This window comes from Palaemon carinicauda, chromosome 29, assembly GCF_036898095.1.
Source record: "Palaemon carinicauda isolate YSFRI2023 chromosome 29, ASM3689809v2, whole genome shotgun sequence".
Lineage (NCBI taxonomy): Eukaryota > Metazoa > Arthropoda > Malacostraca > Decapoda > Palaemonidae > Palaemon > Palaemon carinicauda.
Window position 1 is genome coordinate 67,986,515 of NC_090753.1, and position 18,795 is coordinate 68,005,309.

Below are 18,795 nucleotides of genomic sequence, written 5' to 3' on the forward strand. Positions count from 1 at the left end.
ACGGGACTCTGGCTATCACCAGTCAGGGACGTTACCTCATAGGCCGCCACAACCTTACGGGCTGTTCATTCCTCAGTGATTAAACGTAATGGAAAAATTTGATTTTCCGGACGACTGATCGTAGAGGGTTTCTGATCCTAAAAACTAGTTTTTCCTGTGTAAGTCCGTGACTTCGAGATAGACTGGCATTGTTTGCCTTGATTCACAACGGAGTTAGCTTTTTGTTTTATTCTCTGTCCGGTTCGTATGCAAATGTATGCCCTTTTCTTTCGTTCCGCGAGAATAAATCAATATTATAAATTGTGAATAAATTACACGAGAGAGAGAGAGAGAGAGAGAGAGAGAGAGAGAATCTTTGGCAAAGTTATGTCCCTTTCTTTTGTTCCACGAGAATAAATTCCCATTATAAATTGTGAATAAATTACTAGAGAGAGAGAGAGAGAGGAGAGAGAGAGAGAGAGAGAGAGTCTTTTGCAAAGTTATGTCCCTTTCTTTTGTTCCGTGCTAAAAAATCCCTATTATAGATTGTGAATAAATTACTAGAGAGAGAGAGAGAGGAGAGAGAGGAGAGAGAGAGAGAGTCTTTTGCAAAGTTATGTCCCTTTCTTTTGTTCCGTGCTAAAAAATCCCTATTATAGATTGTGAATAAATTACTAGAGAGAGAGAGAGAGAGAGAGAGAGAGAGAGAGAGAATCTTGGGCATAGTTATGTCCCCTTTTGTTTCGCGAGAATAAATCCCTATTATAAATTGTGAATAAATTACTAGAGAGAGAGAGAGAGAGAGAGAGAGAGAGAGAGTCTTGCAAAGTTACGTCCCTTTCTTATGTTCCGTGAGAATAAATTCCTACTAAAAATTATGAATAAATTACTAGGTATATAAACAATGGAGTTTTTTTGCAAAGTTATGTCCCCTTCTTTTGTTCCGCGAGAATAAATCCATATTATAAATCGTGAATAAATTTCTAGATATATAAACAATGGAGTATTTTTGCAAAGTTGTGTTCTTTTGGTTTATTCCGTGAGATTAAACCTATATTATAAATTGTGAATAAATTGGTAGATTTATAAGTTAATTAATAAATTGTCTGTTAATTTGGGTGCACAATTATTAGTTGTTATTATTATTATTATTATCATTATTATTATTATTATTATTATATTATTTTCATCATTATTATTGTTATTATTATTATCATTATTATTATTATTATTTTAATCATTGTTATTATTTTTAATAACTAAGCTACATCCTTAGTAGAAGTCCAAGGGTTCCAACAGAGAAAAATAGCCCGGTGAGGAAAGGAAATAAGGAAGTAAACTACAAGAGAAGTAATGAACAATTGAGATATATCTTTAGAACAGTAATAACATTAGAATAGATTTTTCATATATAAACTATAAACTATTATTATTATTATTATTATTATTATTATTATTATTATTATTATTATTATTATTATTATTATTATTATTATTATCAAATCGTTCTACATAAAGGGATGGCTCCATAAAATTCCCAACAGTCACTGCCACATTATTTTCAATATTAAATCGTTCTACATAAAAGGGGTGGCTCCATAAAAATCCCAAGAGTCACTGCCAAATGCATTCTGTAAATGCCTAAATGGGTAATGACCCTCTTGTATTGCATAACTCCCACAATGTTATTGGCTTCGTACTCATGAACATAAAGATAATCACATGATTTTTTTTATAATATTAATTATAGATTATCATCATTATCAGCAGCATTATCATTTATAAATTATCCTCATTATCATCAGAATTATCATTAATAGCACCATGTAATAGCAATCTTAAAAGTAGAAAACTAATAGCTGCACAGAATCGGAATTTTATAAGAATAATGATTGACTTTTACCTTTGCAATCATTCATTCCTTTGCCACTATTCATGAATCAGTGGATGATTGTTTTAAGAGTCTGGTGTTTCTATTATTACTTGCTGATCTACAGCTCTAGTTGTAAAAGCTGGATGGTGCAATGGATATAGCTCAGTGAGGCAAGGGAATAAGGAAACAGATAGAGTAGTGTGCCTGAGTGTACCCTCAAACAAGAGAACCCTAACCCAAGCCAGTGGAAGATCATGGTATAGAGGCAATGGCCTCACCCAAGACTAGAGAACAATGTTTTGATTAATGGAGTGTACTTCTCCTCGAAGAGCTACTTACCACAGTTAAAGAGTCTTTTCTACCTTTACCAAGAGGAAAGTAGCCACTAAATAATTACAGTGTTGTAGTTAACTAGGCTAATCCCTTGACATTGGTAGAGCATGGTTCAGAGTCTATGGCACTTCCCAACTAGAGAACAATATTTTGATTGTGGAGTGTCCTCCTAGAAGAGCTGTTTACCATAGATAAAGTGACTTTTAACCTTACTAAGAGGAAAGTAGCCACTGAATGATTACAATGCAGTAGTGAACTTACCCTTGGAAAGTGGAAGACCATGTTACAGAGGCTATGGCACTTCCCAAGACTAGAGAACAATGGTTTGATTTTGGAGTGTCCTCCTAGAAGAGCTGCTTACCACAGTTAAAGAGTCTTTTCTACCCTTACCAATAGAGAAGTAGTCACTGAATAATTACAGTGTTGTAGTTAACTTAACCTTTGACAGTGGAAAACCATGGTACAGATGCTATGGCTTTACCCAAGACTAGAGAACAATAGTTTGATCTGGGAGTGTCCTTTTCCTAGAAGAGCTGCTTACCATAGCTAAAGTCTCTTTTACCCTTACCAAGAGGAAAGCAGCCACTAAATAGTTACAGTGTTGTAGTTAACTTAACCTTTGACAGTGGAAGACCATGGTACAGAGGCTATGGCACCACCCAGGACTAGAGAACAATGGTGTGATTTTGCAGTGTTTTTCTCCTAGAAGAGCTGCTTACCATAGCTAAAGAGTCTCTTCTACCTTTACCAAGAGGAAAGTAGCCACTAAATAGTTACAGTGTTGTAGTTAACTTAACCTTTGACAGTGGAAGACCATGGTACAGAGGCTATGGCACCACCCAATACTAGAGAACAATGGTTTGATCTGGGAGTGTCCTTCTCCGAGAAGAGCTGCTTACCATAGCTAAAGAGTCTCTTCTACCCTTATCAATAGAAAAGTAGCCACTGAATAATTACAGTGTTGTAGTTAACTTAACCTTTGACAGTGGAAAACCATGGTACAGAGGCTATGGCACTACCAAAGAATAGAGAACAATGGTTTGATTTTGGAGTGTCCTTCTCCGAGAAGAGCTGCTTACCATAGCTAGAGTGTCTCTTCTACCTTTACCAAGAGGAAAGTAGCCACTAAATAGTTACAGTGTTGTAGTTAACTTAACCTTTGACAGTGGAAAACCATGGTACAGATGCTATGGCCCTACCAAGACTAGAGAACAACGGTTTGATCTGGGAGTGTCCTTCTCCTAGAAGAGCTGCTTACCATAGCTAAAGAGTCTCTTCTACCCTTACCAAGAGGAAAGTAGCCCCTGAATAATTACAGTGCAGTAGTTAACTTAACCTTTGACAGTGGAAGACCATGGTACAGAGGCTATGGCACTACCCAAGACTAGAGAACAATGGTTTGATCTGGGAGTGTCCTTCTCCTAGAAGAGCTGCTTACCATAGCTAGAGTGTCTCTTCTACCCTTACCAAGAGGAAAGTAGCCACTGAATAATTACAGTGCAGTAGTTAACCTTTGACAGTGGAAAACCATGGTACAGATGCTATGGCCCTACCCAAGACTAGAGAACAATGGTTTGATCTGGGAGTGTCCTCCGAGAAGAGCTGCTTACCACATCTAAAGAGTCTCTTCTACCCTTACCAATAGAAAAGTAGCCACTGAATAATTACAGTGTTGTAGTTAACTTAACCTTTGACAGTGGAAGACCAATGTACAGAGGCTATGGCCCTACCCAAGACTAGAGAACAGTGGTTTGATCTGGGAGTGTCCTTCTCCGAGAAGAGCTGCTTACCATAGCTAAAGAGTCTCTTCTACCCTTACCAATTGAAAAGTAGCCACTAAATAGTTACAGTGTTGTAGTTAACTTAACCGTTGACAGTGGAAAACCATGGTACAGATGCTATGGCACCACCCAGGACTAGAGAACAATGGTGTGATTTTGCAGTATTTTTCTCCTAGAAGAGCTGCTTACCATAGCTAAAGAGTCTCTTCTACCCTTACCAAGAGGAAAGTAGCCACTAAATAGTTACAGTGTTGTAGTTAACTTAACCTTTGACAGTGGAAAACCATGGTACAGATGCTATGGCCCTACCCAAGACTAGAGAACAACGGTTTGATCTGGGAGTGTCCTAGAAGAGCTGCTTACCACAGTTAAAGAGTCTTTTCTACCCTTACCAATAGAGAAGTAGCCACTGAATAATTACAGTGCAGTAGTTAACTTACCCCTTGAGGGGAGAAGGATACTTCACAAGGAACCTCTTTTATGGGTTGCATGACATCCTATAGGAAACGCCTTATGATAGGATGCACATTGCGTGATGTCACACATAAACAGGATCACATACCGTGTGGTTTGATGCGGTACATGAATTGGGAAAGGGAATTATAATTTTTGTGTTGTCACGTTTGAAATACTTCCTAGTTTAAAATATGAGAAAATTTTGTATGTTTATATTTAATGTAAGGAGAGAGAGAGAGAGAGAGAGAGAGAGAGAGAGAGAGAGAGAGAGAGAGAAAATAAATTACAATTTTTGTTACTGCGAAGTGTTATAAAAAAGAATTTGTATTCTTACGTCTAATGTAAGTAGGGAGAGAGAGAGAGAGAGAGAGAGAGAGAGAGAGAGAATGTGTTCTCTGGTTTCCAAAAAATGACATTGAACAGGAGAAACCCAGCCAGCGCTGTCTTCCTGTTATTAAACTTTGCACACACTGGAATCAGGAGAGAACGAAAAAAAGCGAAATACTTGACACTGTGTGAGCACAGATTAAAATGAACCAGGCATTTCTGAACGTGTTTACTTTCGCGGCAATGTTTGGGGGTATTTAATCATTGGTGGGGGGAGAGGTTGGGTAGGGGGGGGAAGAGGTTGGGTAGGGGGGGGGGTTGTTGGAGAGCTGAGGGCTAGATGGAAAGCTGGGGGGCTTTGGGGTTTGGGGCTGTGTTGGAGAGCTGGGGGTCGAAGACAAATTGGGGGAAAGGATTAAAAGTTACTGTAAGACTCGGCGTGGTAGAGTAGCTGGTGCTATATTGGATCTGGAGAGAGAGAGAGAGAGAGAGACGTAATTTCAAGTGCAATAAGGTAAAACTATTCGTAGCGTGTTATTAACGTATAGAAAAGTGACAGACAAAATGTCTGTGAGAAGTTATGATGTGATCTATTGCCATAGGTATTGCTTTGAGAGAGAGAGAGAGAGATAGAGAGAGAGAGAGAGAGAGAGAGAGAGGGTTGGAGTTGAAAATCATGTAAAGGGAGAATAGTATTCTTGTATCATAGTTTATTAACTTTTGCAATCATTCGAACGAATTGCAGGAAACTGCAAATTACGGTGGTACTGTGATTACAGAATGAGAATTGGCCGTACATTTTATCTTGTGTTTGTGAGAATTAATTTATTTTATGTGAAAAATTGGAATTTTAAATGGAATGTAGGGGCCAGGGTGCTAAAATTGGAAGAAGGGAATTTTGGTATATACATGAAAAAGGGAAAATGTTGTAGCGAGGTATATTATACAAGGTTCTTTATTAAGTTTTGGGATATCGAGAGAGAGAGAGAGAGAGAGAGAGAGAGAGAGAGAGAGAGAGAGCGCAAAGTGATTTTGTATAAAAACAAATCTTTGTTATACAAGGTATTTTATTAAGTTTTGAGAGAGAGAGAGAGAGAGAGAGAGAGAGAGAGAGAGAGAGAGAGCAAAGTGATTTTGTATAAAAACAAATCTTTGTTTTACAAGGTATTTTATAAAGGTTTGGGATGTCACGAGAGAGAGAGAGAGAGAGAGAGAGAGAGAGAGAGAGATTTTGTATAAGAATAAATGTTTTATATAAAAGGTATTTTATTAAGTTTTGGGATATCACGAGAGAGAGAGAGAGAGAGAGAGAGAGAGAGAGAGAGAGAGAGCAAAATTATTTTGTATAAAAAAGAAATGTTTAAAGTAGAAATATATTTAAAGATTTGATGTAACAAAAACTTTAGAGTTAAGATGTATTAAATGTAAAATCATGTATGTCAGAGATAGAAAATGATATGCCAATAAAATTTCTAATTACAAATATATTCAAAGATTTAATGTAACAATAATTTCAGAGTTGAAATATATTAAATGTAAAATCATGTATGTCAGAGATAGAAAATTATATGCCAATAAAATTGCTAAAAATACATAGGAAGAGAGGTAGCTATAAAAATCTAGAATTACTACATATTGCGCAGCCAACAAATCGTGTCGACACGAGAATAGTTACAGATGGTTTCAAACTGTTGGAACTTAGATTTATGTCTACTTTAGGCTCCAGAGCCTTTAAATATGCGGCCCCGAGACTATATGATAAGCTCCCACGAAACATTCGAATGATTGAAGACATTAAGGCTTTCAAGAAGAAACTGAAAAGACTTATTTCAACAGTCATACAACAGTGACGATTTAACAGTAAATGAACAATACGTGATATGAAACGTTAAATACTCTGAACGAACAAGGTAAAACGACAGTGGAGGTCCTGTAGAGAGTGGGGTTCCCCTCCTGTATGGGACCGGAAAAGCAGCCATCAAAGTAAAGCAAGTTATGCCCATCCTATGAACACAGATAATTAGATTTTACTCTCAACACGGATACGTGATCCTTTTACACATCGTTCTAAAACTAGTAGAAATTGATAGACCTTCATTATATCCAATGGTCCTCTCAACTGAGTTCAAGTCCTGCATACATTATTAATGAATACAGGTTGGTTTAGCTATTAACATGCGTTGAAACTGGTTAATTACAGGATTATGCCAGTTGTTTTGTAACTGGTTAATTACAGGACTAGGACACTTGCTTTGAAACTTTGGTTAATTACAGGACTAGGACGTTTTGCTTTGAAACACAGGTTGATTACAGGACTAGGACATATGATTTGAAACTGGTTGATTACAGGACTAGGACATTTGCTTTTAAACATTGGTTAATTACACGACTAGGACATTTGCTTTAAAACTTTGGTTAATTACAGGACTAGGACACGTGCTTTCAAACTTTGGTTAATTACAGGACTAGGACACGTGCTTTAAAACTGGTTAATTACAGGACTAGGACACGTGCTTTATAACTGGTTAATTACAGGACTAGGACACGTGCTTTAAAACTGGTTAATTACAGGACTAGGACACGTGCTTTCAAACTTTAGTTAATTACAGGACTAGGACACGTGCTTTCAAACTTTGGTTAATTATAGGACTAGGAAACGTGCTTTGAAACACAGGTTAATTACAGAACTAGGCCAATTGCTTTGAAACATTGGTTAATTACAGGACTAGGACATATGATTTGAAACTGGTTGATTACAGGATTAGGACTGTTGCTTTTAAACTTTGGTTAATTATAGGACTAGGACACTTGCTTTGAAACACTGGGGAATTACAGGACTAGGTCAGTTGCTTTGAAAAATTGGTTAATTACTGGACTAGGACGCATGCTTTAAAACTTTGGTTGATTACAGGACTAGGACAGATGCTTTGAAACACAGGTTAATTACAGAACTAGGACAATTGCTTTGAAACTTTGTTTAATTACAGGACTAGGACATATGATTTGAAATAAGTTAATTGCAGGAATAGGACAGTTGCTTTTAAAACTTTGGTTAATTACAGGACTAGGACAGCTGCTGTGAAACTTTGGTTAATTACAGGAATAGGACAGCTGCTTTGAAACACTTGATTAATTACAGGACTAAGGAAGTCCTTTGGTTAATTACAGGACTAAGGCAGTCCTTTGGTTAATTACAGGACTAAGGCAGTCCTTTGGTTAATTACAGGACTAGGACAGTCTTTTGTGAACACTTGTTAATTACAGGACTAAGGCAGATAATATCACTTTCCCTTTGATCAGGAAAAATCCTAGAGTATCCTAGTTCAAATCTCTTTTAAGTTTGAATTCCTTCCTCTTAATCATTCTCACGCTCTTTCATGCAAAGGACTCCCCTAACCTAAGTCTTTATATTCTCCTTAACGCCAAGGCCAACATACCACAAGTAAGGTCATATTCCTAAGATTTTAATCAGGGGTCCATTCTGGCACTAACCGGTCTCGCCCTTCTGAAAGGGTGAAAATTGCGACTATATTTCACTGGTTTTCGTGGGAGAGTAGCAGCTTTGGGGGAGGGGTGGAATGGAGTTAATAATTGAATGTAAGTGACGTTAATATGCGGAGGACTTTGTCTTGAATGTCATAATCCCTTACGCTCACCTTGGAGATTTTGGAGGTGTAGGATCACTTTCTTTTTTATGTATCTTGTGTGAATAAAAGCTATATTTGAAACTAATTATGTATTTGGAGGTGTTTTGGATATTTTGGAGGTGTAGGGTCACTTTCTTTTTTATGAATCTTAAGTTTATAAAAGCTATATTTGAAACTAATCATGTATTTGGAGGTGTTTTAGATGTTTTGAAGGTGTAAGACTACTTTCTTTTTTATGTATCTTGTTTCTATGAAGGCTATATTTGAAACTAATCGTGTATTTGGAGGTGTTTTAGATATTTTGGAGATGTAAGACTACTTTCTTTTTTATGAATCTTGTGTCTATAAAGGCTATATTTGAAACTAATCATGTATTTGGAGGTGTTTTAGATATTTTGAAGGTGTAAAACCACATTCATTATTATGTATATTTGTATAAAGGCTATATTTGAAAAATAGTCATGTATTTGGAGGTATAATCAATTTTTATATATCTTATGCTTATAAAGCTTATATTTGAAACTAATCATATACTCAATAGTTTTAAAGGTGAAATACCATTTTTTTATGTATCTTATGCTTATAAAGCTTATATTTGAAACTAATCATATACTTAATATACTTAATATTGCATAAAAAACCATTTGATAAGTATCTTTGTTTATATTTTAATGTTTCATACTACCTAATGTATATAAAGTGTCTCTGCAGACTTTAAAGATGTTCGTACTATTTTAACTGATCATAAATAATATTTATAACGTATTTTATCATTTTTGTTTCATATATTTAACATTATTTTACCATAAATTAGAGATTAGTTTTAGCCATGTTTTCGGGTCATCCAAGAATTTGTATGTATTTTATCGATTTATTTTTCGCAAGTATTGATATTTATAGTATATTTTGGGAATGAATTGTCATACATTTAACGTATCTTTTAGGGTTTATGGTCATACATGTAACGTTTTTTAGGGTTTATTTTCATACATTTAACGTATTTTTTAGGGTTTAGGGTCTTACATTTAACCTTTTTTTTTTGTTTTATTGTCATACATTTAACGTGTTTTTGGGTTTGTCATACATTTAACGTATTTTTTAGGGTTTATTGTGATATATTTAACCTATTTTTTTTATTGTCATACATTAAGGTGTTTTTAGCGTGTGTTATACATTTAACGTATTTTTTTAGGGTTTATTGTCATACATTTAACGTATTTTTAGGGTTTATTGTCTTATATTTAACGTATTTTTTAGGGTTTATTGTCATATATTTAATGTATTTTTTAGGGTTTATTGTCATACATTTAACGTATTTGAACGTTTATTGTCATGCATTTAACGTATTTTTAAGGTTTATTGTCATGCATTTAACGTATATTTTAGGGTTTATTTCCATACATTTAACGTATTTTTAGGGTTTAATTGTCATACATTTAACTTATTTTAGGGTTTATGGTCATACATTTAACGTATTTTTTAGGCTTATTGTCATATACTTTACGCATTTATTTAGGGTTTAATGTCATACATTTAACGTATTTTTAAGGTTTATTGTCATTCATTTAACGTTTTTTTTTGAAGTTTTATTGCCATACATTTAACGTACTTTTTAGGTTTATTGATAATCACTTAACGTAGTTTTTGGTTTTATTGTCATATATTTAACGTATTTTATTAGGGTTTATTGGCTGGGGTTCGAGTCCGCTCAAACTCGCATAGTCCCTTTGATCGCTGCTACCTCACCACCCTTGTGAGCTAAGGATCGGAGGGTTTCAGGGAACCTATTTGGTGACTCACCAGCAGCCATTGCCTGACCCTCCCTGGTCAAATCTTGGATGGAGTGGAGCTTTGGGCGCTGATCATACCTCTAGGGTATTTCCCCTTACCTCTGCCATTCATGAGTAGCCTTTAAACCGTCACTGCGAATGTATTACATGGTTAGTCTCTAGCAGTCTAGGGTATTATCCCTAGCCTCTGTCATTCACGTTCGCCCTTTAAACCTGTAAACCATCTCCACGAATCCGGATGAAAGGTCTCTCTAAATCCGGATGAAAGGTCTCTATAAATCCGGATAAAAGGTCTTTATAAATCCGGTTAAAAGGTCTCTATAAATCCAGATAAAAGGTCTCTTTAAATCCGGATGAAGGGTCCCTCTAAATCCGGATAAAGGTCTATAAATCCGGATAAAAGGTCTCTCTAAATCCGGATAAAAGGTCCCTCTAAATCCGGATAAAAGGTCTCTAAATCCGGATAAAAGGTCCCTCTAAATCCGGATAAAAGGTCTCTAAATCCGGATAAAAGGTCCCTCTAAATCCGGATGAAAGGTCTCTATAAATCCGGATAAAAGGTCTCTAAATCCGGATAAAAGGTCTCTCTAAATCCGGATAAAAGGTCCCTCTAATCCGGATGAAAGGTCCCTCTAAATCCGGATAAAAGGTCTCTCTAAATCCGGATGAAAGGTCTCTCTAAATCCGGATAAAAGGTCCCTCTAAATCCGGATAAAAGGTCTCTCTAAATCCGGATGAAAGGTCTCTCTAAATCCGGATAAAAGGTCTCTCTAAATCCGGATGAAAGGTCTCTCTAAATCCGGATAAAAGGTCCCTCTAAATCCGGATAAAAGGTCTCTCTAAATCCGGATAAAAGGTCTCTCTAAATCCGGATAAAAGGTCCCTCTAAATCCGGATAAAAGGTCTCTCTAAATCCGGATGAAAGGTCTCTCTAAATCCGGATAAAAGGTCTCTCTAAATCCGGTATGAAAGGTCTCTCTAAATCCGGATAAAAGGTCCCTCTAAATCCGGATAAAAGGTCTCTAAATCCGGATAAAAGGTCCCTCTAAATCCGGATAAAAGGTCCCTCTAAATCCGGATGAAAGGTCTCTATAAATCCGGATGAAAGGTCCCTCTAAATCAGGACAAAAGGTCCCTCTAAATCCGGATAAAAGGTCTCTATAAATCCGGATAAGTGACGTCTATACTGTACGTCAAAATCGGCCCAGTGCGCTTGTTCAAGATCAGCTGTAAGCAACTTGAACGAACTCTATCTGGATCTTTCCACTTCATAGAATTAGTGTTTGGGGTCCGGTGCTACCCCCCCCCCCCCCGGGGTGCTATTGATTTGGCTTATGTAGGTTGCTGCTTGGAAGCGTTATCGGGTATATAGGTCGAATTTGTTTAGTGTAAGGTTATGTGTGTTTGTGTGTGTGTATATATATATATATATATACATATTACTTACGTATATATATATATATATATGTGTGTATATGCATATATATACAGTATGTATATATATACAGTATATATATATATATATATATGTGTGTGTGTATATGTATGTATATATATAAAGTATATATATTATATATATATATAATTACATGTGTAAATATATGTATGTGTATGTATATGTATATATAGATGAAAAAGAATCTCAAAATATCATCAAATTTAGAAAGAAATATTAAATCTCATTGAAAAATAAAGCAATATATTCCTAACGTTAATACGCCACCCGCTAACATCAAATCGATTTAGTTATGAAATTACATGAAGTAAGAAGTGCACACACCAAACCCACTCAAATATTAAAGCAAGTCTTACGCCTCCCCAGTACTCCCTGAGACAAGGTCGTCTTCGCAGCCCCTTTATAATTGCTGGTCGATGTGGTAACGTCCCTGACTGGTGAACGCCAGACTGGGGTTCGAGTCTCGCTTAAACTCGTTTGTTCTTATGGTCGCTGCAACCTCATCATCCTTGTGAGCTAAGGATGCGGGTAATTGGGGGAGCCTATAGGTTTATCTGTTGAGTCATCAGGAGCCATAACCTGGCCCTCCTTGGTACTAACTTGGGTGGAGAGGGGCTAGGGCGCTGATCATATGTATATATGGTCATTATATAGGTCCCGCTCAAACTCTTTAGTTTCTGTGGTCTCTGCAACCTCACCATCCTTGTGAGCTAAGGATGGGGGGAGTTGTTGTTTGGGGGAGCCTATAGATCTCTCTGCTGAGTTATCAGCAGCCATTGCCTGACCCTCCTTGGTCCTAGCTTGGGTGGAGAGAGGCATGGGCGCTGATCATATATATATATATATATATATATGGTCAGTCTCTAAGGCATTGTGCTGCTCGTTAGGGCAATGTCACTGTCACTGCCCCTGCCATTCATGAGCCGCCTTTAAACCTTAACTACCTTTTGATCTAAGTCCCTTCCTAGTTGTTAATAACACATTTACTCTAAGCAGACCAATACTCTATTGTTTGACCATGCTATAACTCCAGGTATCCTTTATATGGGACCCTTCCAATACTAAATATCCCTAATATCTTTGATCAGTGTTCCCCACGATCCTAAGAAGTTCCTTCTCCTTACCGGAGTCTCATTCAATAGTCGAGTGTCTTGTAGCTTTAGACGTCCAAGATCCCTTAATACTATTGGCGCTGTTGTCTTGGTAACTACCTTCCCCCCTTAACCAACGCCCTTATTCCGGTGTCTCTACCCATTAAGGGAGCCTATATAATGTCCTTCCCCTCAAAAGTTCTCTTGCTTGAGGGTACACTCGGCACATTATTCTAATTTCTCTTCCACTTGTTTTGTTAAAGTTTTTATAGTTTATATAGGAAATAGTTATTTTAAAATTATTCTTAATATATTTATTTTTTTCCTTATTTCCTTTCCTCATCGGGCTATTTTCCCTGTTGGAGCCCCCTGGGCTATAGCATTCTGCTTTTCCAACTAGGGTTGTAGCTTAGCAATTAATAATAGTAATAATAATACAGCCCTTAAAGGTTTAAAGGCCACTCAGACAGAGGACAGTGACATTGCCCTATCGAGCAGGACAATGCCCTAGCTTCCTCTCCACCCAAGCTAGGACCAAGGAGGGCCAGGCAATGGCTACTGATGACACAGTAGATGAACCAATAGGCTCCCCAAACCCCCCATCTTTAGCTCACAAGGATAGCCAGGTTACTGCGAGCTAAGGAAACTAATGAGTTTGAGCGGGACTCGAACCCCAGTTCGCGATCAATAGTCAGAGACGTTACCACTTTGGCCACGACAGCCCTCCTCCTTAATATATGGCCCCCTAGCTCACAAGGATGGCGAGGTTACAGCGAGCAAAGGAACTAACGAATTTGAGCGGGACTTGAACCCCAGTTTCGCGATCAATAATCAAGGACGTTACCACATCGGCCACCACAACCCTCCTTAATATATGGTCTTAACTATCCCTTCCGATGTGTCCCTCTTAAACCCTGCATTCTCAACTCACATAGATATCTGTTGCAAAATCGTAGCCTTTTTTCACCCCAACCACTTCCTCGTTACCATCACTGCTATGCCAACCGATCCAGCGAGCGCTGTGGGTGTAAACACGAGGGGGGCTTCGCAGCAGCTGTCAATATGACGAGTTCCAGTACCGAGGGTTGAGATCGTCCTGGAAATGCTATCAGCATTTGCAGGACTTTACTCGCTTGTAGAGTGGCGGGTACTGCGTGGAATGACTGGAAATGGAATGACTGGAAATGCTATCAGCATTTGCAGGACTTTACTCGCTTGTAGAGGGGCGGTACTGCGTGGAATGACTGGAAATGGAATGACTGGAAATGCTATCAGCATTCGCAGGACTTTACTCGCTTGTAGAGGGGCGGTACTGCGTGGAATGACTGGAAATGGAATGACTGGAAATGCTATCAGCATTCGCAGGACTTTACTCGCTTGTAGAGTGGCGGTACTGCGTGGAATGACTGGAAATGGAATGACTGGAAATGCTATCAGCATTCGCAGGACTTTACTCGCTTGTAGAGGGGCGGTACTGCGTGGAATGACTGGAAATGGAATGACTGGAAATGCTATCAGCATTCGCAGGACTTTACTCGCTTGTAGAGGGGCGGTACTGCGTGGAATGACTGGAAATGGAATGACTGGAAATGCTATCAGCATTCGCAGGACTTTACTCGCTTGTAGAGGGGCGGTACTGCGTTGAATGACTGGAAATGGAATGACTGGAAATGCTATCAGCATTCGCAGGACTTTACTCGCTTGTAGAGTGGCGGTACTGCGTGGAATGACTGGAAATGGAATGACTGGAAATGCTATCAGCATTGCAGGACTTTACTCGCTTTGTAGAGGGGCGGTACTGCGTGGAATGACTGGAAATGCTATCAGCATTCGCAGGACTTTACTCGCTTGTAGAGTGGCGGTACTGCGTGGAATGACTGGAAATGCTATCAGCATTTGCAGGACTTTACTCGCTTGTAGATTGGCGGTACTGCGTGGAATGACTGGAAATGCTATCAGCATTTGCAGGACTTTACTCGCTTGTAGAGGGGCGGTACTGCGTGGAAAGACTGGAAATGGAATGACTGGAAATGCTATCAGCATTTGCAGGACTTTACTCGCTTGTAGAGTGGCGGTACTGCGTGGAATGACTGGAAATGGAATGACTGGAAATGCTATCAGCATTTGCAGGACTTTACTCGCTTGTAGATTGGCGGTACTGCGTGGAATGACTGGAAATGCTATCAGCATTTGCAGGACTTTACTCGCTTGTAGAGGGGCGGTACTGCGTGGAATGACTGGAAATGGAATGACTGGAAATGCTATCAGCATTTGCAGGACTTTACTCGCTTGTAGAGGGGCGGTACTGCGTGGAATGACTGGAAATGCTATCAGCATTCGCAGGACTTTACTCGCTTGTAGAGTGGCGGGTACTGCGTGGAATGACTGGAATGCTATCAGCATTCGCAGGACTTTACTCGCTTGTAGAGGGGCGGTACTGCGTGGAATGACTGGAAATGCTATCAGCATTCGCAGGACTTTACTCGCTTGTAGAGTGGCGGTACTGCGTGTGGAATGACTGGAAATGCTATCAGCATTTGCAGGACTTTACTCGCTTGTAGAGTGGCGGTACTGCGTGGAATGACTGGAAATGCTATCAGCATTTGCAGGACTTTACTCGCTTGTAGAGTGGCGGTACTGCGTGGAATGACTGGAAATGCTATCAGCATTTGCAGGACTTTACTCGCTTGTAGAGGGGCGGTAGCTGCGTGGAATGACTGGAAATGGAATGACTGGAAATGCTATCAGCATTTGCAGGACTTTACTCGCTTGTAGAGGGGCGGTACTGCGTGGAATGACTGGAAATGCTATCAGCATTTGCAGGACTTTACTCGCTTGTAGAGTGGCGGTACTGCGTGGAATGACTGGAAATGCTATCAGCATTTGCAGGACTTTACTCGCTTGTAGAGGGCGGTACTGCGTGGAATGACTGGAAATGCTATCAGCATTTTGCAGGACTTTACTCGCTTGTAGAGGGGCGGTACTGCGTGGAATGACTGGAAATGGAATGACTGGAAATGCTATCAGCATTTGCAGGACTTTACTCGCTTGTAGAGTGGCGGTACTGCGTGGAATGACTGGAAATGGAATGACTGGAAATGCTATCAGCATTTGCAGGACTTTACTCGCTTGTAGAGTGGCGGTACTCGCCGTGGAATGACTGGAAATGGAATGACTGGAAATGCTATCAGCATTTGCAGGACTTTACTCGCTTGTAGAGGGGGCGGTACTCGCGTGGAATGACTGGAAATGGAATGACTGAAATGCTATCAGCATTTGCAGGACTTTACTCGCTTGTAGAGTGGCGGTACTGCGTGGAATGACTGGAAATGCTATCAGCATTTGCAGGACTTTACTCGCTTGTAGAGGGGCGGTACTGCGTGGAATGACTGGAAATGGAATGACTGGAAATGCTATCAGCATTTGCAGGACTTTACTCGCTTGTAGAGTGGCGGTACTGCGTGGAATGACTGGAAATGGAATGACTGGAAATGCTATCAGCATTCGCAGGACTTTAGTCGCTTGTAGAGTGGCGGGTACTGCGTGGAATGACTGGAAATGGAATGACTGGAAATGCTATCAGCATTCGCAGGACTTTACTCGCTTGTAGAGTGGCGGGTACTGCGTGGAATGACTGGAATTGGAATGACTGGAAATGCTATCAGCATTCGCAGGACTTTACTCGCTTGTAGAGTGGCGGTACTGCGTGGAATGACTGGAAATGGAATGACTGGAAATGCTATCAGCATTCGCAGGACTTTAGTCGCTTGTAGAGTGGCGGTACTGCGTGGAATGACTGGAAATGGAATGACTGGAAATGCTATCAGCATTCGCAGGACTTTACTCGCTTGTAGAGTGGCGGTACTGCGTGGAATGACTGGAAATGGAATGACTGGAAATGCTATCAGCATTCGCAGGACTTTACTCGCTTGTAGAGTGGCGGTACTGCGTGGAATGACTGGAAATGGAATGACTGGAAATGCTATCAGCATTTGCAGGACTTTACTCGCTTGTAGAGGGGCGGTACTGCGTGGAATGACTGGAAATGGAATGACTGGAAATGCTATCAGCATTCGCAGGACTTTACTCGCTTGTAGAGTGGCGGTACTGCGTGGAATGACTGGAAATGCTATCAGCATTCGCAGGACTTTACTCGCTTGTAGAGTGGCGGTACTGCGTGGAATGACTGGAAATGGAATGACTGGAAATGCTATCAGCATTCGCAGGACTTTACTCGCTTGTAGAGTGGGCGGTACTGCGTGGAATGACTGGAAATGGAATGACTGGAATTGCTATCAGCATTCGCAGGACTTTACTCGCTTGTAGAGTGGCGGTACTGCGTGGAATGACTGAAATGCTACCAGCATTCGCAGGACTTTACTCGCTTGTAGAGTGGCGGTACTGCGTGGAATGACTGGAAATGCTACCAGCATTCGCAGGACTTTACTCGCTTGTAGAGTGGCGGTACTGCGTGGAATGACTGAAATGCTACCAGCATTCGCAGGACTTTACTCGCTTGTAGAGTGGCGGTACTGCGTGGAATGACTGGAAATGGAATGACTGGAAATGCTATCAGCATTCGCAGGACTTTACTCGCTTGTAGAGGGGCGGTACTGCGTGGAATGACTGGAAATGGAATGACTGGAAATGCTATCAGCATTCGCAGGACTTTACTCGCTTGTAGAGTGGCGGGGTACTCGCGTGGAATGACTGGAAATGGAATGACTGGAAATGCTATCAGCATTCGCAGGACTTTACTCGCTTGTAGAGTGGCGGTACTGCGTGGAATGACTGGAAATGGAATGACTGGAATTGCTATCAGCATTCGCAGGACTTTACTCGCTTGTAGAGTGGCCGGTACTATGCGTGGAATGACTGGACAATGCTACCAGCATTCGCAGGACTTTACTCGCTTGTAGAGTGGCGGTACTGCGTGGAATGACTGGAAATGCTACCAGCATTCGCAGGACTTTACTCGCTTGTAGAGTGGCGGTACCTGCGTGGAATGACTGAAATGCGACCAGCATTCGCAGGACTTTACTCGCTTGTAGAGTGGCGGTACTGCGTGGAATGACTGGAAATGGAATGACTGGAAATGCTATCAGCATTCGCAGGACTTTACTCGCTTGTAGAGGGGCGGTACTGCGTGGAATGACTGGAAATGGAATGACTGGAATGCTATCAGCATTTGCAGGACTTTACTTGCTTGTAGAGTGGCGGTACTGCGTGGAATGACTGGAAATGGAATGACTGGAAATGCTATCAGCATTCGCAGGACTTGACTCGCTGTAGAGGGGCGGTACTGCGTGGAATGACTGGAAATGGAATGACTGGAAATGCTATCAGCATTCGCAGGACTTGACTCGCTTGTAGAGGGGCGGTACTGCGTGGAATGACTGGAAATGGAATGACTGGAAATGCTATCAGCATTCGCAGGACTTGACTCGCTTGTAGAGGGGCGGTACTGCGTGGAATGACTGGAAATGGAATGACTGGAAATGCTATCAGCATTCGCAGGACTTGACTCGCTTGTAGAGGGGCGGTACTGCGTGGAATGACTGGAAATGGAATGACTGGAAATGCTATCAGCATTCGCAGGACTTGACTCGCTTGTAGAGTGGCGGTACTGCTTGAAATGAAAACAGGAAGAGAATTCCATCCTTCTTTTGTTTGTTCTTCCATTGATGTGGAAATGTTTGTCGTTTCCGTTGTGGTAGTTAAGTTTAATTGGTTGTTTACACGGGATGTTTTATTTTGTTTTTTTGTTGGGACAGGATGTATATATATATGTTATCCCCCTTCTCTGCTCTTTTCTCATTTATTAGGATGGCTGCATATCTGCATTTTAATTTTATCATACTTATAAACACATTTATATATGAGCTTGTCTGTTTGTCTGTATGCACATAAATGGATTTATTTCTGTTAGGATTGTTAGGGAAATACAGTCTCATGAGCTGTAAATAACGATTATTCATTTTCATTCCAAACCTTAGTGTTCGACCGCCAATATTTCGAATTATAAAATGGAGCAAAATCAAAATGCCAAAAAAACCTAAAAA

At 39.9% G+C, this 18,795-nt stretch overlaps 4 protein-coding genes across 10 annotated transcripts in view; 1 reads left to right on the forward strand and 3 right to left on the reverse strand.

Annotated features, from left to right (window-relative positions):
• The window catches only part of LOC137622217 (sodium/calcium exchanger Calx-like), a 234,798-nt gene that overhangs the window by 44,671 nt on the left and 171,332 nt on the right, over window positions 1–18,795 (forward strand). The gene's annotated exons all lie outside the window — the stretch shown is intronic.
• Window positions 13,859–14,497, reverse strand: LOC137622638 (putative testis-expressed protein 13C). The gene has a single exon (XM_068353241.1). The coding sequence runs from the start codon at window positions 14,495–14,497 to the stop codon at window positions 13,859–13,861; it is 639 nt and encodes a 212-aa protein (XP_068209342.1).
• Window positions 14,507–15,202, reverse strand: LOC137622639 (uncharacterized). Its single transcript, XM_068353242.1, has one exon. The coding sequence runs from the start codon at window positions 15,200–15,202 to the stop codon at window positions 14,507–14,509; it is 696 nt and encodes a 231-aa protein (XP_068209343.1).
• LOC137622640 (uncharacterized) lies at window positions 17,835–18,392 on the reverse strand. Its single transcript, XM_068353243.1, has one exon. It carries the CDS (start codon window positions 18,390–18,392, stop codon window positions 17,835–17,837), a length of 558 nt encoding a protein of 185 aa, XP_068209344.1.